Raw genomic sequence first — 22,665 nt, 5'->3', positions numbered from 1 at the left:
ATTAAGAATTTTTTCCCCCTATTTTTCATATTCAGCGTTCAGCAAATTACACAAAATGACACGAAAAACAAAAAATGCAAAAAAGAAAAATAAATAAATAAATAAAAAATAAATAAATATATATATATATACAAATATTAATATATACTCCAAAAACATAAAACTGCCCACAAAGTGCTAAATGACAGAACATGGATCTCAGGTACTTATATTCCTCATTTAATTTAAACACATTATTTCATTAACCTTATAGGATACATTTTCTGTTTTTTGCCAAAATGTGTAGAAATATTAACATATTTTATATCATAAAGACGGTTAAAGCTGCACTCCACAATAAAGGGCAGACCAGCATTGTTTAAACACAGCTGGAAACATCTGGAAAGCGACTGTCTGTGTGTCTGGATCGTCTCACCTTCACACAACACTTCATGGACATCAATGCGTAACGACGCGTGCCTCTAGTGGCACCGTGGATTGGAAGGAGGATCGTCATCATCAGACGGAGAAGGAGCGCGGGCACGCGGGCTTCCTTCTTCCACTAACTCCAACCATCCCGTCCAGCCTCTAACTGACTGTTACTGTGTCAGTGTGTGTGAATGAACGCTATGTTCCACCATCACCCTAGATTATCATCCGACATGATTTTGGACATCCTTCCATAACGAGCTTCGTGCGTAACGGGAACGGAACGGAACCTTCAACTCTTATCACGAGCGGAATAAAAAAAAAGGGCTGGAGAAGGAGAACTCATTTTGAGAATTCTACAATTGCTGATTTTGTTTTCTGTGAGAATTAAAGTTCCGCACCGTGCGCGCAGCTCTTCCTCAGCCACTGGTGCGCGCGCTGGAGACGCGGTTCGGCTGTCGCTGGAGACGGTGCGTTATTGGGAGACGGACCCATAAGTAGGAGGAGATAGTGAGACTCCTGCAGCCTGTGTCGGTGTGAGGGGACTGGACACTGGACCCGAGGCTCCGTGGGAACCACAAATAAAAGAAGAAGAGACGCTGCATGGGAGAATAGAAATAGAGCAGAATGACACAATGAGTGCGCGTCTCTCCCTGCCCTATCTACACACGCACAATCCTAATCAGTTTTGATGAGAGATTATTCTGTCCCATCTTTGGAAATCTAAAGAAAAAAATAAATAAATAAGAAGAATATAGGAAGTCGACCCCGGGACTTTCCAACCATGAGAAATAATGCCTGGAGGTCTCCGCGGACCGCGGCTTGGGAATACTGGACTCCGCTGCTCGCGTGTCTCTTATGGATTCGGTGTTCTCACGGGATGCCTCATGTAATCCGAATAGGTAAATTCATTTCTCCGCATGTGTGCTTGTATTTGCGCAGAAAAGCTTCAAAGTTAGTTGGAAATGAGCGGATTTTTATGCGTAACCGCTGCGCGCTCAGGTCTGTGGGACGGTTTTTAGATTATTATCATTATTATTTATAATATTTCATTGGTTTTTAAAGTCATTGACTGTTAGTCATGAAACTCTAGATTAATGTGTGATTCAGTCAGTGTGACCTCCACAGCTTTCATTGACTTCAGCCATGGAGCATGTTGTTATTGTTGTTGTTGACTCACCAGCTCACTTATATTATTAAGCTCTTTATCAGGTCCCTAAAGATCAGGGGTTGTCGTTCGGGGGCCAAATCTGGACCAGTTTGACCTCCAGTGCCAATTGTTTTCAATATCGCTTCAATTCACCTCAAAAATGCTTGATTCTTTTGTGGGAAATTGCAAGATTTGTTGTAAAAATTGAGAGTTCTTTCCATAATTTGCAATTAAAAAACGACTGTGATATAAACAAAGGGGGGATAAAAATGCAAGTTCCTTAAACATATTACGGAGTTTCATTACATTGGTGAATTTGAGATCACTACAACTTTCTGCGGCCAAATTGAATGCTCGAAAGGGCCAGATTTGGCCCCCTGGCCTTGAGTTTGACACATGTTCTTTAGATGGAAGTGCAGTGAGCTATTAATACTGATGAAATACAAGAACACCCAGTAGCAGAAAAAAGCATGAGCAAAGTTTTACACTCCTTTATTTATTTCTCCTGCTATGACACAATATAAGAAGAATAAGCTGGTGTGTGTGTGTGTGTGTGTGTGTGTGTGTGTGTGTGTGTGTGTGTGTGTGTGTGTGTGTGTGTGTGTGTGTTGGTGTGTGTGCTGCTATATGAACACGTGAGAATGATCGTGAAACGCATCGATACCTTTTTTCGTCATGATACAAATTATTTTTGACATTTGGCACAATATGTTCACTCGAAATGACATTGGGCACGTATATGCCAACATATGACCTGTGTGTGTGTGTGTGTGTGTGTGTGTGTGTGTGTGTGTGTGTGTGTGTGTGTGTGTGTGTGTGTGTGTGTGTGTGTGTGTGTCTGTGTGTGTGTGTTGGGGGTCTTGTTTGTCTGAATTGTATTTATTTTCCAGAATGTAAATTGTTTTCTTACCTGAAAGGGGAAAAAATCTGCAAGGAATTTTTATGAATTGAAGTAAACAATAAATAACTACAGTATATGTGATTCTATTACATTGTTGTTATTTTCAAAATGTCAGTTATTTTCAAAATGTTTAATATAATATATTGTTTGATTGGTATGCAGCTCACTTGAATAGGATACAGTCGGTTGCATTTGCGTGTTTTGAATTTCAAGAATAAACTTACTTATTTATTGTATTTAAAATTCTTGTTGTTTGCACTGACCTAATGGCTTTAGCAATTTCATTGTTCTTGTTGCAATGACAAATCACGTTCTGTTCTGTTCTATTCTGTAATGTTAAAGCATTACACAGACAGGCTTTAGTTTCTACTTGTGCAATGTCACTGCCGTGCACTTCAAACACGTTTCAGACACTTTATTATTATCCGTTAGTTTTGTTTGTCTTGTTATTTACACACTGGAGACGACTAAACAAAAGGTGGCATTAGTTTAAAAAGTGTTAAAAGAAAAGCTCAAATTTAAGCTGCATTTACTTCATTGCTTTTAGAAGAGTCTGTCATTGTTGTGTCCACTGCAGATGTGTTGTTTTTGCTTATTTATGTGAGATTTTATATTATACCTGAATACCAAAGGAGGGAAAGACCCTTGATTTTTTAGGTTTCTTTCACTCTGTGTCGTGAATCTACAGCCAAACACCAACAGAGGGCTCTCTCATAGTTAGTTAGTGCACCGTGGGTCATGTCATGCCTTCAAGCAGACGTAGTCAACTGGGGGTACAGAGGCCACATGCGGCCCACAAAGTAAACACACAAAATGATATTAAAATACACAAAACAACAGTAACAATACAGTGAGAAAAAATACAGTAAAAGAGAAGAAAAACACACAGAATACTCCTGAAACGCACAAAATGACAACAGAAATACACAAAATGATTTTTTGAAAAAACATGCACGATTACTGAAAATGACAACTAAAGTACACAAAAAACAAGGAAAACACCAAAAAGTGACTGTGCAAACCCACAGTACTACAAACAAACAACAACAACAACAGCAAAAATACACAAAAAAGACAACAGAAATGCACAAAATGAACAAACATAGACACAGAATGACAGAACACACAAAATACTCCAGAAACACAATAAACTACTACAAAAATACACAAAATGACAAGAAAAATACCAGAAAATGACTCTGCAAACCCACAGCACTACAAACACATAAAATGACGACAGAAATACGCAAAATGACTCAAAAATTATACAAAATTACAGAAAATGACAACAAATGTGCACGAAAAGACAAGAAAAACACCCAAGAAATGAGTGTGCAAACCCACAGTGCTACAAACAAACAAAACAACAACAAAAATACACAAAAAAGACTCAAAAAAAAGAGAAAGAAAACACAAAACAACACAAATAAACAATATGACTCCAAAACAGATGCACAAAAGGACAACAGAAATTAAACAAACGTACACAGAATGCTCTAAAAACTCTTTGTTCTCTCCTGTGTTAATGCTCAGATTGGTGGTTATTCTGAATGCCGACATGAATGTACAAGATTCATGGCTGTTGCTATTGCTGGTCTCTATCAGTGCAGCGTCTATCCTCTGCTTAGATGACTTGCACTTCCTGGACTTGTTCACCATCTGGGTAATGGTGGGCATCCAAAGGTAGAGTTGTTGCCATTGATTTTAGTGCTTTTTTACAGCGCGTTGCTCTAAGTTGACTCCAGATGGTTGCTGCTGCGTTTCCGTTTCATTCAGCAGCTTCTATTTGTTGAAGGGAATAAAAAAGACTCTTCTTTCCTCGGGTGTTTGTTCTCTCTCGTGTTGTGCTTTTTTTTTTTTTTGGGTCTTGCTCCGCTTGCCTTTCAGAATACCTGTGTCCTCCCCCCAACATGTTTTGCAATGTCACATTGTCCCTAGTTGAAATTGCATGCTATGTATGCAAGAATGCTGTTTTCATTTGTTTCTAAAGATAACCTGTAATGGACAATTTTAGAAACATAAAAATAACAAGATTTTACTTTATTCTGCAACCCATTCTATTACTATTGCTCCACTGGGCCCCTTCACACCAGCGAGGGATTGCTTGATTTTAAAATTAGCTATAAAAAGTATAATGTATCTAATATTCTATCTCATGATGAGGCATATAGTAGTGAAACACATTGTCGCGTTCATTTGCAGATTGATTAAACTAATCTATCATTTGTGGCTGTCTTCTCTATCAATGAGGTTATTCACTGCCTGACGGGGATTTATTGAATAATCAAATTCTTTATCTACCTCATGCACTTAATCAGTGCCAGTTAATCAATGTCCCTCATCGTCTGAAGTTGATTTCATATCCTACTGCCTTCACGTCACCTGCCCACACACACACACACACACACACACACACACACACACACAGAAAATACATTTTTGCCACACGTCTAAACAACTTCAAAATTTGGTAGAAAGGTGAAAACCTTTGTAGTCAACATGGACCAGGATCAGATTTGTTTTTTTGGTTTGTGTTTGTGAGCTGTTATGTTTGAAGTTGTTACACATTTTTTCTTTTTTTTTTTTTTTTGTGGCTATTTTACTCCAAATTAGTCCAAATAAAAGGGTTAAAATTGTTGAGCTAATTTTCCCAAATGAGAAGTTTGATTTCCAATTACTATTTATGGGCCAAACTTGGACCAAGTTGTGCTAAATCTAGACCAATGACAACTAAATGTCAACAACTATATTGTGCGAAAATGTGGACCTATTTGGACGTCCCAATAGCAAATAATTTTCAATGAATATAAATATAATTGGGCTAAAATTTTACCACATTTTTTCCACTTTCAAGACATTTTTGGCACCTTTAAACCTTGTTGCAAATGTTGACCCATCATTATTGTCACTTTTAACCTCTTTTATTTGTATTTTTGGTTTACATTTGTGGGCTGTTATGTTTAAAGTTGTTACAATGCCTTTTTCTCTTTCTTTTTTGGCTAAATTGGTCCAAATTATCCCCCAATAAAAGGGTTAAAGCAGAACTAAGTAACTTGTGCTTAGCGCTCTCCCTAAAGGTCCCTTATGGTTATGTCACTGTCGTGAAAAAGCGGCTCTGAAAATGGATGGATAGATAGATAGATAGATAGATAGATAGATAGATAGATAGATAGATAGATAGATAGATAGATAGATAGATAGATAGATAGATAGATAGATAGATAGATATTTGTGTGTGTGCTGCCTGCAGACCATTGTGAGACAGGTTAGTTTGACCCTACTAATGATGTTGTTGTTGCAATAGTAATCTTTGTTGTGAGTGTGTGTGCATGCTTGTTGCCACGACGACAGTGTGTGTGATTGCTGTGTGTTGCTGCTGAGCTGTCACTGATGGAGTTGCTCAGTTCCTCAGACGAACTTCTTCTCTGCCTTGTTTTTACTGGCTCCGCTATGATATAAGTTTGAGAAAAGTGAATTTGTAGACAACCGCGCGCTGGTCAGAATCTAGCATTAGCTTGTATTGGGCTGCCATAAAGCAGTACGTCTTATCACCGGGTCAGAGACAGGAAAGTTGCAAGTACAGTTTTCTGGCAAGAGACAATAGGGGTGATTAAAGACCCCCCATCACCCCATAAACACTTTTATTACCCTCGCAGGGAAGGATTTATTAAGGTGAAAAAGTTACTTAGTTCTGGTTTAAATCTGTTCAGCTAATGACCATAAATGAAGTTGGACCAAATGTGCTAAATTAAATTCAACATCTGTATTGTGAAAACATAGTCCCAATAGTAACTCAATTTCTACGACTATAAGTGGACGATCCAAGACTATATTGAGGCTAAATTTGGACCATATTGACCAGGTTGAGCCCAAAAAAGAATGTGCTTTACTTTGGTGAATTCCTCTGAGCGTGCTATAGTCTCTGGGTTTATTTGTTGTCTTGGAGGCAGTCCACAGTATTTGAGCGTAAGCCGACAAATGCTGCAGCAGTGGAAGCTTCACGCTGCAGTGTGACCATCGCTCACAGGCTTTGGGATTCTGGCTTCTTGGTAAAAGTCTTTATCTAGTTCTTGTGTTATTAACTGCTCCAGCGGGTTTTAGCGAGTGCATTGACGGAGTCATGTGATCTTTCTGAACAGGGTTGGTGCTTCAGTGTCATCTGAAATGATTCAGAAGTTTTAAGAGAATGTAAAACACTGTAATAGTACAGCATTTGGGTGTGTGTGCTTTTGAAAATGACCCAAAATGGCGACGGTTGGTCGTAGTGTGGCTTGTTTTGGGGTTAAATGCTGTGCTTTCCACGGTGTTCTGAGAAGTAGTGAATGCAAGGACTCCTAAAACAATTATTTTATTTATAACAAATAAGCTATAAAATAAAAATATACAGTTATAGGCAATAATGTAATTTTCTATATCGCCAAAACAGAAATCTTGACTCTCGATATATTGCCCAGGCCGAATTCTAACAGCAATTTTTCCTAAATATTCTGAAAAAAACAATTTATTTTTTTTTTCGAATAGAAATGTCACGATTACCCATTTTCACAAATAATTGTGATATTAAACATTAAAAATAATTCATCTTAATGTTTCCTAAAATACAGTCAATTTTACAGGAATTATTACGCTAGAATTTTATTAGCACAAAACGCTCGGAACAAAAACAAAGCTCCTCACTGACGTATTTAATTATACTTATTTACTTCATAACAAATTATTCTATTTGACATTTATTTAGAATATTTAGAATAGTTTAAGTACTTCTTAAAGAAGTATATATCGTTGTTAATATCTAGCATTTATTGATTATTTAGTTGATTTGTTTTTAACTCATATTTAACATATTTTTCTTGTACTGTTTGGTTCTTTTACATTATTGATCTGTTATTTTGTTACTAGAGCATCCAAGGATGGACATACATTAAAAATATAGACTTTATGAGAAGTGTTGTTTATTTGATTTTACTTATTCATGTTTGCGTGTAATTAAATAATGCTAAAATAAATGTGATAATTGTAATATCGCAATCCACTCTCCGACAAGAAAATCCGTAATTGGGAAATTCTTATTTTAGAATTCCTCATAGTCTCTTTATAACTACGGCAGAACATTTTTAGTCAACAAAATGTGACCTGAAATATGTTTAGAAACGGGGAAAAAAGACAATAAAGAAATGTTGCATCAAAAGTTGAATCAAATTACGATCAGTCGCTGAATAAAAATGAATATTTCATTTTCTTCTAAATTTAATCTCTCCCTGTAGGTAGAGTGAGAGGAGGGGAAGCATGGGGGAGGGGGCGTGGTGTGGGGGGGGGGGGGGTGTTGTGAATATGAACAAAGGCTGGTAGAGGTCACAGAAGAATTGAATATACACACAGAAGCTTCTTTGATGTGTAATTCCATTATGTGTTAGAGAAAGTAGGGATTGAAATAGGGAGGAATACTACTGTTGTTTTTATATGCACTAACACATCATCATCATCATCATCATCATCATCATCATCATCATCCACTGGTAGGAACACACATAGGGAAAGAGAAACAGAAGAAGCCCTTTCTGCTTTCTAAACCTACACCCATTCACCACAGAATGTTCTAGAACGTATATGTCTGGTCTCGCTGGGATTCTTCTATTTAATTCAATCCCCTTCTCTCTGTTTTTTTTTTATTTGGGTTTTTTTTTCAGCGACACTCGTGTCTCATCATTTGCTTCCATCTCGCTGATGAGAAACAACAGATGCTTATTTGGTTGAGCGTACGACCCGTTTGCAAACATGTGCTGCCTTTTCTGTTTATCTATGACTCTAATGTGTTAAGGTTTCATTTATTCAGACGACTTTTGTTTACAGGGAATCTACTTTGAAGGGGCGTGGCCAGCCTGACAGAACTGGCAGGTTGGCCACGCCCAGAAATAACTCATAAGGACACATCAAAGCGATAACGATACGTAGGGTAACCAAACTCATGAAAATATTTTTTAACGTTTTTTAGGGTCTATGTCTAGGTCTTGGTCTAGGGCAGTGTTTCTCAAATAGGGGTAGGGTACCCCTAGGGGTACACGATAGCACAGGGGGTACTTGAGAGAGAGCAAGAGGAAAATTAACAAATGAAAGCAAAAAAAATATTGGGTTTTATAATGTTTATTTTTTGTTAAAAATGATAATCACAGTGAATATTACCAGAAACAGAAAAAAATACACTGAATAACAAAAAAAACAACAAAATACACACAATTACACCAAAAACAAACACACACTAAGAGAGAAAAATACTTACTCTTACCAGCAACACACAAAACGACAGCAAAAAACACACAAAAAAGGAGAAAAAATACACTGAATAATAAAAAAAACAGACAAACAACAACAAAATACACACAATTACACCAAAAACGACCACATAGACACATTCAATGAGAGAAAAATTCATTTCATCATTATGCTCTATAAGGGGTACACCAATTGCACTTTTCTGGCCAATCACTGATTTTTTTTAAAAGCCTGACAATTTTTTTCATAACTGACGTCAAACACCTCTCAGCGGACCCCTGGCTCTGTTTACCGCTAGCTATAGCTTTAGCATTAGCTTGATTTCTCTAGCTTCAAATGCTGCACACTGAGCGCTGTGGTGGTTTATTAAACGGTGAAAAAGGTCACGTTTTGTTTGCAGCACCACCACGACTTATTTACGCGTTACAGGAATTACAATTACTCTCTTTTTTTTGCGTAAAACTGCTGACATGCTAAGCTAACCATGCTGTTGTTAGCCTGTGTAGCAGACGGACTTTAGGCGTTTGCGGAGGCAGAAAAGATCAGTGGAAACGATCGGTTTAATATGCGAAGTTCGGCCGATTGTCGATCTCCCAAAATCAGGGAAATCGCTGTCGATCAATCGGTGGGACATAAGGGTGTTACTTGGATTTAGAAATAAGAGAAAGGGGTACTTGAGCCAAAAAACTTAATAAAAAGTCATATTTGCTCTATCTCAGAAATTCCACCAGTTTCTGAAAGCTAACGAGTTGACGAAATTGTAAGACACAAGGAAAAGATAAGAGAGACTAAAGTCTAAGATGGATTGAAACAGACCAAATGCTGGTGGATTTAATTAAAAATATCAGCAGGAAGTTCCTCCTGGATGATAAAATCTCCATGGAGGTTCAGAGAGAGATTAGAAAAAAACAGGAAGAACTGAGATAAACTTAGAATTTCGAAAGTTAAGATAGATTTTCCATCATCTGGTTGAGACCGCATCACCTCCGGTCTCCATGACAACAGACAGAATAAAGCACAGAGTCAGCATGGGATGTAAACTTTCACAGTTATTTATTAAAGTAAATATTTAATGACCATCTAATATTCAGGAAGCCTTGAGTTTTTCTCATTTCTAGGAAAATATGTTTCTCATTGTTTCAATGATTGAGAGATTTTAAGAAGGTTTACATGACATTTTTAAGGACATATTGTTGTAATGTATAATAAAGGTGATTTACATATGTCATTTTTTAAAGTTTAAAAGAATTTGATTTTTAAATCTTATGGACAATAACAACTTTTTGATCTACTATATTGTATTTTGCCGTTACAAGGTAAATTTAAGAAAACTTTAAGTGTGAAGATGTCTCTTTTTTGAAAGTCAATATATGGTCACCCTATAGCAGAGGTGGGCAACTTCTATCACAGCGGGGGCCACAAAATGTGTTCGATCAAGGGGCCACATTATCATATATTTTGTGTGTTTTTCTGTCATTTTGTGTATGTTTGTTGTTGTCTTGCTTGTTATAATCACATGTTGTGCATTTATGTTGTCCTTTTGTGTAATTTTCTTGTAAAATGTATGTTTTATGGAGTCATATTGTGTATTTGTGTTGTCATTTGGCATTTTTTGGTGTAATTTTTGTGTATTTCTGTTGGCCTTTTTCTTGTTTGTTAGTGCTGTGGGTTTGCAGAGTAATTTTTTTTTTCTTTTTGTGTACTTCTGTTGTGATTTTCTGTAATTTTGTATAGTTTTTGAGTCATTTTGTGCATTTTTGTTTGTCATTTTGTGTTATTTTGTGTTTTACTGTTGTCGTTTTGTTTATTTTTGTAGTTGTTTTTTGTATTTTTCTGTCATTTTCTACATTTACTTGGCGGCTGCATAAAATTAGACAGACGGTCGCATGTGGCCCCCGGGCCACCAGTTGCCTATGTCTGCCCTATAGCGTACACCTCTGAGGAAGACTGACTTGAAGCAGTCAAAACATGTCAGGAGAAATTTCCTGAAAACAGTTGTCTGAATAAATGAAATATGAAGATATTATTACCTACTTGTCCATTACATCCATATTTTGTGCATTAGCATGACCACAAAGTGCCTCAATGAAAATCAGGTGCCTAATATTAACTTATTGTTCAGTTAAACATAGTAAATATCATTAAATAATCCCAGATCCTGGAGGCTAATAGAGCTAATCTACCAACCAGTAAAATAATCCTGTGTTTCAGCAGCAGAGCCATGATATCCAGCATCAGGCTAGCCTAGCCTAGCCTAGCCTAGCATAGCCGCGGCTCTCACACCAGATGGTGTTTTCATATCACAAACACTCGGCAGGAGTCCTGTTTCTGAACAAAAAAGGTTTTTTAATCAGTTAAAGGTTTGAACTTTGATATAAAATGACACATAAGTACATGTACAAACATAAAAACTAAAATCCTAATGGTTTGATTGTGAATAAGGAAATGGGCAAAGAAAGATGCTCCTGAGACAAAAGATGCTGAAACAAAGTGAGCTTTCAATGTGGGAAGAAAGTGAAAAAGAAAAATGAAGGGGAGAGAAAGGTGAGCGGATCGATCAACTTCAGGTTTTTCCTCTCGGGAATTTTCTGCCTTTGACTGACAGTAACTAAAAGTTGACCTTTTATACTTAGAGGGAATTAGGAGGATGATCTGTAAGCTAAACACATTCATAGCTAATGCAAGGGAGTTAATTCTATGTACGAGACATACAGATTAAACCAAATCATTTTAAGGTCAGCTTTAAACGCCTGAAGTTCATAAAAAAAACAAAGAATCTTCTGTAATTGAGTTGTTTTTATGGAAACTACTTTTTGAGTATATTTCTAAATCAGTCATTCTACTTATACTTAAGTATGTTTTAAAGGAAGTAATAAGTGTAGTTTTTTAACAAGTGACAATAACAAAACTAATTAAAAAAATACATGTGAATGAAAACTACAAATTATTTTGGGATATTTTTGTCAACTAATAAAAACTAAACTGCGATTTCATCACATTGGACAAAATCCTGTTTTGGTGTTACGTATTGATTACATGAAATCTGTGTGTTTATGATCCTTTATCAGGTTGATAAATGGTAACTGAATCTTTTTTTATAAAATGCAAAAACTCCTATGCTTCTGTATATATTTTAGTACTGTATATACTGTAGACAGTATTTTAATTGTATATACGTATATATTTTATATTTAGTTGACTAAAACCAGAGGTGAAAGTAACGCATTACAAATACTCACGTTACTGTAATCAAGTTGCTTTTATGGGTATCTTGTATTTTTTTTAGGATATTTCTAAATCCTTAATTTTACTTGTACTTAAGTACGTTTTAAAAGAAGCAAAGTCATTCATTACATTTCTACACTAAACCGTTACTGAGTATTATTATTTTTTGCTTTTAAAATGATCAACAGACATTGTGAAACTACAAAAAATGAAATAATTTGAATAATTTTTTTCATTTTGAATTGAATTCATTGGCGTTATTTTATTTTATTTTTCTAAAAATAATTGTACGTTTTGACAAACCTTTTATTTTACACAGATACATTTGTAGAAAATAGATTAAGTTCCAACTCTGCAATATTTTGTTTCTACATAAGATGTTTACTGTATACAAGGAAATCATGGCAAGATTTATTACCAAAAATAAATGTGGTGGTGAAAGTAACTAGTAACTTTTACGTTTAATACTACTGTTTGCTGCCTTTTTGTAAAATTTTATGTGGTTTTGGAATCATTTTGTGTGTTTTTAGTCATTTTTTTTTGCTGTTATGTACTTTAATTGTCATTTTGTGTTTTTTTTACTCAGTTTGTGTATTATTGTTGCCTTTTTTGTAATTGTATGTGTTTTTGAATGAATTTTGATGCCGTTTAATGTATTTTGGTTATTATCTTGTGTAATGTTTTGTGAATTGCGTTTTTTTTGTTTTTTGTCTCGGCAGTTTTAACAAAAACAATACAGAACAGAACAAAACTCAATTGTGTAATTCTTCAGCAGAAAGGGTGTAGGTTGAAGCAAAGCACATACAGTACGTACCCCATCACAACAAAACAAGGTTCTCTACATAATATCACACACACACAAAATAATTTAACTTATATTACTATTTTCACAATATACATTCAATATGTATTCTGCACAAGTTTTATTTATACAGTTTATTAGGGGTGTGTATTGCCTGGTATCTGGAGATATGATTTGTATTCCGATACATAGGTTACGATACGATATAACAGGCGATTATTGCAATTTTTTTTCTATATATATGACTTAAGAAACAACTAATCTGTAAATGTGTACACCATCATAAGAACATTATGTATGAAATATATTTTATTGGCATATTTTACACTCAAAACATTGGCTTTAACATGCCATGTGCCAACAACTTTAAACCAACTTTGATATATATATAATTTATATATATATAATTTATAAAAAAAATCGATACGGATGCATTCTGAATTGATCTGAGAATCGCGCGACATAATATTGCGATATATCGCAGAAGCAATTTTTTTCAACACCCCTACAGTTTATACATTCACATCAAACATATATACATACGTACACACATATACATACACATGAATGTATAAGACATGTACTGTACATAATATTAATACTGAGGTAGTGTTTTTTAGTTATTTTAATGTTGTTTTGTGTATTTTTGTTATAATTGTGTGTTTTCTGTATTTTTGTGTGTTTTTTGTTGTACTTGAGTACAATTTCAGTCAAATACCAGTACTCTTTACACCTTTTTGAAAGAAATGTGTGGTTTTTAAAGCTAATTTGCTTTCAAACATTTTCACTCAACATTGAATTGTCAATCAAAACACCCATTTGATTTGATTGATTCCCCCCCCACCCCTCCGTTGTGTAACTCCCTCAGGGAATCTGTGTCATTCCAGTAAAGAAGGATTTGACTATGTTTTGGAATTCATAGCGTGTCAGTATTGGCTGTTTCCCTGTGAATGAGGCAATGAATCAAATTTCATGCTGTAGCCCATTTGTCTTTATTAAGTGCCCTTGTCCTTTCTATTTGACTCTCCATCTCAGCCCCTCCTCAGGGCTCAGCGGGAAAAGTTAAAAAAAAAACATCAAACACATGGAGAACAAAGACTCATAATGGGGCGTTTTGCTTTCAGCGTGAAACATATTTTTGTTTGAAGTGATTCAGTGTTTTTTGTTTTTTTTTAAATACGACATGAAAATCAACTTTACCCATGCTTTCTTTTATACATTTCTAACACAGACTTGTTAGATGTACAAATAGTCATAGGAATCCGATGGGGATACACACACTTTTATTTAGCTGCTTAATTAGTTTAAACCTTTTATTACCACAATGTGTTAATGGCTGCTTTTTTTGTGTATGGCCCAGAGCGCGATAAAACTCTTTATTCCCTCGCGTTTCAAACGCTGCAGTATTAGTATGACCTTCCCCTCCTCTGTGAGCACACCATCCTTATCTACGTCCAGACGCTCTATGTAAACCTGGTCACCTCTGACACCTCACTTACATTTGGCTACGACGAGCACGCGTTGGAATAACAAGACCTTTTTTTCTTCTCAGTGCTTTAAAGCAATCAGGAATTGACAGTGGACGGGTTTAAATCCTATTTGACCGAGGCTAAGGACAGTGAATAGAGGCTGACATGGTTTCATTTTGCCCTTTTAATCGAGCCCCCATTGTTGTACAGTAGGTGCACTGCAAATGTCAGGTATTGGTCGGTGTGATTTTTCTCACGTTGCTTGTTTCATGATTTCAGGGAGATGAGTCGAAGCGTAAGGATACACTCAACCATCCTGATTTCAAAAATACCCATAAATCAAAATAAACCGGACATTTCTTCATTTATCACCATGTAAAGTAAAACAAAAATACATGTTTTTTTTTTTAAAAACATAAAATAAAAATGTAAGAAAAGTTTGCTCGTGTTCCTGGCTTGGAATTTACATATTTTCCTTAATGTGTGTGTGTCGTTGTGTGTGTGTGTGCGTCGCGTGTTGCTATGTGCCGACGGCTCAGGCTTAATTTCGATCGTTATACCGTGGGTTCGGGTCGGGTTCGGGCATTGCGAGGTAAATCACGTGATGTGTTTTGATTAGCACGAGAAACACGCCGCGCGCATGGAGGTGAATAATGTCCGGTTGAAACTGGTTCGGGTTTAAAGAGACATCGGCTTGATTTGGGTCGGACGGATTCCGGTCACGCCCTGTCCAGGGTGTACCCCCGCCCAGCGCCCTATGAGAGCCGGAGATTGTCACCGGCAGACCCCCGCGACCCTGATAAACGGGAATAAGCGGGTATGAAGATGGATGGATGGATTCGGGTCATGTTCTGTCGGGTTCGGGCCAGGTTTTCTCTTTTTGGTCTTTGACTGAACCAGTACCGTGAGGTCTAAACATGCGTCATTAAAACAGTTTCAGTGCCCCCTACTGTTTAAGCAGAGCATTGACACACTTACTGGGCTGTATCCATTTTAATCCACTCTTATTTGCATCAATTTTTAGCTGATATAGGAAATATTCTTACATCCCTAGAGATGAGTGTGTGCATGACAAGGGGATTTATAAGGGAAGTCGACGTAGAATCCCAGGAGCATATTATAGGTAGAGGTGGGCATACTAATGAACAGTGAGAGAGAACATGCCTCCGTTCCCCCAGAGAAAAGAAACAGATAACTCAAACCTCGTTGGGGCAAAACACGACAAATTAATGGCTATCACCCAAAATATCAAGGGGATGATTCTTGCCTCCACAAACTGTTTCATACGCCTTTCTCTGTTGTGTATACAGTAGTCCCTCACTGTAACACGGTTCACCTTGTGCAGCCTCGGTGTTTCGCAGATTTTTTTTACAGTGCAGTATTGGAATGCAATTTTTTTACAGTGTATGAACGCGCATTGTGTTCTGCGTTCTGATTGGCTAATGCTGCGTTCACCCACCAGCGACACATCCAACTGAGTGAGTTTCACTGTCTGCTGAAGCGAGGAGCTGTGCTCCTTTTTTCTCCTCTCATAAACATAAACCACCAGTGAAAAAAGCCGGTTTGATTAGCGGCTAATGCTATGCTAGCTCAGTGCTACAGAGAGAACTTTTACCTCCTCGCTGATTCTCCTCCACACCTAATCCTTCCTAGTCTGGTCCTGGTTATAAAGGCCGTGTCATACAGCTCCAGGTCACACAGCTTCTACTCCATGGTTAATGGGTGAACAGACGTGTTGTCGTGACGTCATCGTCAACAAAGACTCTGATTGCGTTCTGCATCAATGTCTGATCACTAGCAGTGTGACTCTGTCATGCTGTATGTTTGAAAACAGGTTTATGTTTTAAAATTTATGAAGGTTTAAACTTTGAAAATGTTTAAACAAGTGTATAAAGTGTGTGGTGAGGGATTTTACAGCTTTAAAACATGTAGAATTATTGTAAAAAATAAAACTGACTACTTCGTGGATTTCGCCTATTGTGGGTTATTTTTAGAACGTAAACCCCCGTGATAAATGAGGGACTACTGTACTGTTGAAGGATCCTCCACTGTTTTTACATATGTGGCCTAACACCTTTGAAATGTCCTTATTAGTAGATTATTAGTAGATTAGTAGAACAAAATGCATTATTTTGCACCATATTCATTTTATTAACTTTTAAAAATGGGACTATTTAACCATTTTAGAGCTTGTGTGCCGCCATGTTGAAATGATGTCATTGATGACGCAAATCATCAAGTAGACCACAGTCTTTCAAAAGAATCAGACTGAGGAATATGTCACACACACACACACACACATGCACGCACGCTACACCTGCACACGCCCCCTCCCTACCCTCCCGCCCCCAGCTCTCAAGAGCCAATGGCAGCCTGGCCTACTGACATGATGTTTGTGTGCCTGAGAAAAGAAGAAAACGTTCTAAAGATGTATGCCGGCTTCAGACAAACGTTGCAGGCATGCGTGTAAACGCCTAAAATGATTGTGAAAACAAAGAGAGAAAACAGAGCGATTTGTTATTTTATTAAGATATATTGATTTGTGATGATAAAGACAAACAGTTCTAAAAGGTGAGCTTTAATTGCTTATTATTATATAATAATGCTTACATTTAATACGTGCACGTGCGTTTGTTTGCTTCACACGAGTAATGTATTTATTTGTTCAGGGGTTGGCCAACATGCTGGCTGGAGCCTGCTGTAAATAATAATAAAAAAAAAAAAAAGCTTATTGCCTTTTTTGGATGCACCAAAATGAAAATTCTGATTCCGTCTCCACAGGTTTTCTACATCCATTGACGTGTATAAATTCTTGTGCAGTGATGATGTTTTAATGCTGATAAAGTACAGTCGCAATGAAGTGCTGAAGATCTCTGTGAAACGTGTGCTGACAGACTAAAGATGAATTTATGCTTCTGATAAAAAGCTTGGATTTTTTTTGGAGGTGCACGTCAGACGTGGACTGAGGGCTGCGCGCTCACGTTGGACCGTTTCCAGACAAACGCGTGCTGACAACATCCTGTTACAGCCGAGTTGTGTCGGTGATAAAAGTGTTTTTTTGTGCATTGCTACAATTTGCGTGATATGAATTGCTGAATATTGCATATTGTTGACACTTTGAGAACTCTTGTTAGCTCGGCTTTGCATTGTGTGTGGCTTATTGTCGTTAATATGATGCTGGTTTTTGCTCTATTAGTTTGACATGTTGGATTTTGTGAGGTTTTGCTATCATGGCACGCTGCAAATATAGGGGCGGCATCACAGATTTTTGCCTAGAGCAGCAAAACTGTGCTCGCTGGCAGGAATAACTGAAAGGAATTCTATAGAAAGTGCAAAAAGGCTTAGAGGTTACTACCCCCCCTTCCCTGCACATAAACTCAGCTGATAGAAAGCCAGAAGGTTGGGAGACAAATGTCAATTTAGTTAACACAGCAAATACCCAGAAGATTCCACTAAGCGCTACCGAGGCGGGTCGTCTCCACTCCGCCTTACCTTGGGTTCCACCTACTGCAGATCTAGTTCAGGGCTGCCCCTGGAGAGCAGTGTGGTTAACCACAAAATGTTCCCCCGTGACTCATTTATGGACAGCTTGTCTTGAAACACAGAGAACTAGACAGAGATTCTTACTGCCAGGGAAAAGAAGCAAAAGGTGGAGAGGGAATAACTGTGCGTGGTCTACAGACTGGCAGTGGCAGTGCATCGAGGAATCAAACCTTTTCATGTAGAAAAGCAAGAAGAAATGTGAGTAGTTTTACCCTTTTAGGGGTTGCCATAGTAACCATTTAGTTAGTGATCCAGATTGATTAGCGTAGATTGTGTTGTGATTAAGCGGCAGGGTTTTTTTTTTCTTCTTTTTTTCACAGATTAAATCAATTTTCTATCACTAGGAGTTAATGAAGAATTAAGGCTCCGATTGTTCCTAAATCATGTTTTCTAGTCTCAAGTGTTTTATCCCATCGAGCCTCAATCAGAGCTTTCTTCAGTCACGAGTGTTTGTCCTTTTCTTCATACACACGTTTTACATTATAGAAATGAGGGAAAGGGAGGTTGGAGTGATGTAATTTAAAAAGTAGGAACAATCAGTATTAATAACGGGCATCGTGAATGTGTTTAAATTGGCAAAAATAAAGAGATGAAAAGAAGTTTAAAAGTGACAATAATTATGGTGGGAAAAGTGGTGGAAAGGTTTGATAAGTGCCGAGAATGTCTTGAAAGTGGAAAAAATGTAGAAAAAAGACATTGAAGTTTGATGTAGAAGTGTCAGAAATGGGAGTAATGTAGGAAAAATGCATTAAAGGAGCAAAAATATGGAAAGAAAAAGTGATGAAAATATGGCAGAAAAATGGTAAAAATAAGCATAAATAGGCTCATATACATGTTATACATGTTAGAAATTGGGTAAGGGGGGTTGGGGGTAATGTAATTTAAAAAGTAGGAACAATTAGTTTAAACTGGCAAATAATGGGCATGACAAATTGTGTGTGTTAAAATTGGAGAAAAAAATAAGCATGAAATCAGGTGAAAAGGAGGTTAAAAGTGACAATAATGGCTCAACATATGCAACATTAAGTGGAAAAGTGGTGGAAAGGGTTTATACATGTGAACATGTTTTGAAAGTGGAAAAAATGCACAGAAAGGTATTGAAATTTCATGGAGGAATGGGAGTAATGTCACAAAAAGTGATGAAAATAGGTTAAAATATGACATGTTTGGTGTAGTTGCAGAAAAAAGGGTAAAAATAAGCCAAAAATGGGCTTCAATACACATTATACATTAGAGAAATGGGGGAATGGGTGGGGTATTGTGATTAAAAAGCATTAACAATTAGTTTAAACTGGCAATTCATAAGCATGACAAATCGTAAATGTGTTTAAATTGGCAAAAATAAGCATGATATAAGGTCAAAAAAGCTTAAAAGTGACAATAATGGGTCAACATATGTGACATTAGGTGGAAAAGTGGTGGAAAGGGTTTATAAGTGCTGAAATTGTCTTGAAAGTGGAAAAAAAATGCAGAAAAGGCTTTGATATTTGATAGAGAAGTGACATAAATGGGAGTTATAGGAAAAGTGCATTAAAAGGAGTTTAAATATGGCAAGAAAAAGTGATGAAAACAGTTTAAAATATGGCAAGTTTGGTGTAGTTGAAGAAAAAATGTAAAAATAATCTTAAATTGAATAGTATATTCTTAGTTTCTTAAAGACATCTGGCAACAAAGGCGATACATACATCACCAACGCCTCAGGTTACACTTACACAGCTGTTAAATGTCACAAACACAGTAAATGTGTTTAAGAGCTCCACTTCCAGCTAACGCTAATGTTTTATGGCAATTCTGATGAAACGACCGGCAAGACATCTATTGTTTGCTTTGGCAAAGGAAATGATCACTCTAATATACTACAGATCCCTCATTAAATTTACATACGATGACTGCACTGTTGGGCCCTTTAATCACAGCTGATAGTAGACATGCTGATTGCAGATTGTTTGGCACAGGGAAATACTGTATTATGTTCAGTCGTGGTGAAAAGTAATTACCATACTAGCATAGCCTTAGTTAGCATGTTTTTATTCAGGAATTCAATCTAAGATTTTAATTTCTGTTTTAAAGTCAATTTCCTAAAACACAATCTGATCTATATGAGCTTTATCCAGTTTAAAATGTGTATATAAGCCAATTTTGCACAATTTTACCCTTTTTCTGTAACTACACCAAAACTTGCCATATTTGAACGTATTTTCATCACTTTTTGCTACATTACTCCCATTTCTGCCACTTCTCCATAAAATTTTTCTTTACATTTCAGCTTTTATAAACCCTTTCCACCACTTTTCCCACCTAATGTCACTGATGTCGACCAATTATTGTCACTTCTTTTCACCGTATTTCATGCTCATTTTTTTTTTTTTGCCAATTTAATCACATTCACCATTATTCATACCCATTATTTGCCAGTTTAAACTAATTGTTCCAATATTGACACTTTGAACCCTTTTTACCACTTTTTTTGTCCGTATTTGGCCACTATAATTTGCAACTTTTTTTGGTTTTTCCAAACCTAATTTCACCACCTTTTCCACCATTTTTTTTGTCACTTTTAGTCCATTTTATTTCTGATTAAGACAAGGATTTATTATTATTCAGATAAATAAACAAATGTGGTTATCACAGATTCATAGAACAATGGACCATCATTTTGCTGACTTTATAGCTGGATCCCAAAAATCGCTCCCCTTTATTCCCCTTTATAGATGGTCCTGTTCTTCATTGTTCATGTCTGCGTTCAACCACCTTCAGCTACAGTGGGGGTCCCTGCTCTCTGGGGCCTTTATTTTGGTGGTCGCGGGTTGAAAAGGTTGAGAACCACTGATTTAGAGGGTAATACTATTTATAAATGTTGACACGTGTATGTCATCATGAGACTTTTTTGGATCCTTATTAACTAATCCCAGAGCAGCTGTACTACGAAGCTGGATATCAACACGTTAACTTAACACTGGTGTTTCCAACATAAAATGGGCAGTGAATGCAGTGACATTCTTCCCACTTTCTCCAAATTGAAAGGAAGTCATACATTTTCTTTCATAACCAAAAAAGTGGAACTTCGGAAAGTGGCGTTTTTCTTTCATCAGGAGGTTTTAGGAGGAAAATCAGCAGGTATTGTCATCTGATTTCACAGACGTGCTCTTGCAGCGGTGGATCAGGGACCTTTATATCTTGACTTCTTTGAGGGAACACTTTAAAACGGCTGGTTGAGCGTGGTGTGTTCGTTTGTGTGTGTGTGTGTGTGTGTGCGTGTTTGATTTTTCTGAGTGGAGCCTATTAAAGCGAGGAGCCTGTCCCGCCAATGTCAAACTCAATCCAGAGAACAGGAGGAGATATTACCTCCAATTACTCGGTGTGGGGCTTTTGTGAAGCATGAGAAGCATCCCGTGGCAGATATGTCAGACATTTTTCCCATTTATTCATTCATTCCTGTTCCACATTACACATATTATGGTGGGAGCAAGAAGCCCTTCGTTCTCCTCTACATCTCCTCGCTCTTATGAAAAAAAACTCACTATTGGACTGATATTATTTTAAGTGCTTTTGTTTAGCTTCCATTCATTGCTCTTCCTCTTTGCTGGACTGGAAGTGTGACCCCGCTATCATCTGCTCATTGTGTTAATCCCTTGTTCCACTTTGCCCTGTGTCTTTTCCCAATGCAACCAACTCTATTACACGTCTTATATTTTAGTTTCCAGATAGAAAATACAAGATCTCAAACTACACATTTATGAGGACGACCTGTAGCTTGGAGGTCAGTGGAATAATCAATAAAATATATTTTGTTTGTGTCGTATCACTAAAAAAGTGTTTGCAATGCAACAATAAAACAAACCGTGTAAACAAAAGTACTTTTTAAAAATTAAAATCAAAAGTTAAAGTGTAAGTGTAAATACACCCCCAGGCTATTGCTGACCTAGGGGGAAATTATGATTATTATGATTATTATGATTATGGGCGTGGCTCCTAGAGTAGTTAAGACACACCCAGTCACAGCAGCCCCGCCCTCACAGCGCTGCACAGTTTCACATGAAGCTGTCAATCAATGCTCACTGAGGAAACCTAGTCCCTCCTTCCATCTTTTACAGGAGGGGCGGGGCCAACAGTGACGTTAGTGACATCACAGATCTAATCTCAGCCAATAGCAACATTCAATTGCAATAGCAGCGTTCAACCCATAGAGGGCAGTCACTGACATTTTACAACTAAAAACGCTAAATCCAAATACTTAAAATGTTAAGAATGGGATTAGAATCAATAAATTACATTATTTCATACCTAATCATATGTATTGAGCAGAAAAAAAGGTTTTAGGGTGTAGCCTACTTACACTTTTATGGATGGAATTTTTTTTTTCTTATTGATAATACATTTACTACATTTTATGTTATATACAAAACGAGTACAAGTAGTTAATTTCTACGACAAACGTTGAAAGACTATATAATTCCTATGGAATTCTGGGGTACAAATAACAGGAAATTGTGTTAAATTGACACGAGGATGATGTGGGGGTCCTTGAAAAATGTTCTCCCCTGTAAGTTTGAAAACCCCTGGAATTAGATGTTATCTGGATTAAAGGGGTTTGGCAAAATAAAGCAAACTGGGATGTTGCAGTATTACTCACTGCAGCACAGGCCAGATGTGCTCTGTTGTGGTGGTTTGGATGAATGAGACGGACTCAAGCTTTAGGGTTGCTGGTCAGATGCGGACACAGGGTTTATTATGTGTTACGAGATATTGGGGGAACAGGCTGGTGTTATGTCTCTCAGTGCTGTGTATGTTGCTGATAGCGGTAGTCAGGACATAGCGTAGCCTCCTCAGACAGACATCTTGGTGAATGTTCTCAGTGTACGATGGTATCTGGTCTGCTTATGGCAGTCTGACCAGA

The 22,665-nt window shown here is 37.0% G+C and overlaps 1 protein-coding gene across 2 annotated transcripts in view; it reads left to right on the top strand.

Moving 5' to 3' along the window:
- Positions 1–438: 438 nt before the first annotated feature.
- The window catches only part of grik3 (glutamate ionotropic receptor kainate type subunit 3), a 163,936-nt gene continuing 141,709 nt past the window's right edge, over positions 439–22,665 (top strand). For both annotated transcript variants that reach the window (XM_028470423.1, XM_028470425.1), the window contains exon 1: positions 439–1,310. In XM_028470423.1, coding sequence (XP_028326224.1) covers positions 1,193–1,310 — 118 coding nt within the window. In that variant the 5' untranslated portion in view covers positions 439–1,192. The remainder of the gene's footprint in view (positions 1,311–22,665) is intronic.

The sequence above is a fragment of the Gouania willdenowi genome, chromosome 16 (genome assembly GCF_900634775.1).
Source record: "Gouania willdenowi chromosome 16, fGouWil2.1, whole genome shotgun sequence".
In the NCBI taxonomy this organism is placed as follows: Eukaryota; Metazoa; Chordata; class Actinopteri; order Blenniiformes; family Gobiesocidae; genus Gouania; species Gouania willdenowi.
Note: the sequence above shows the minus strand (reverse complement) of the source record. Positions and strands in the feature narration are given on the sequence as shown.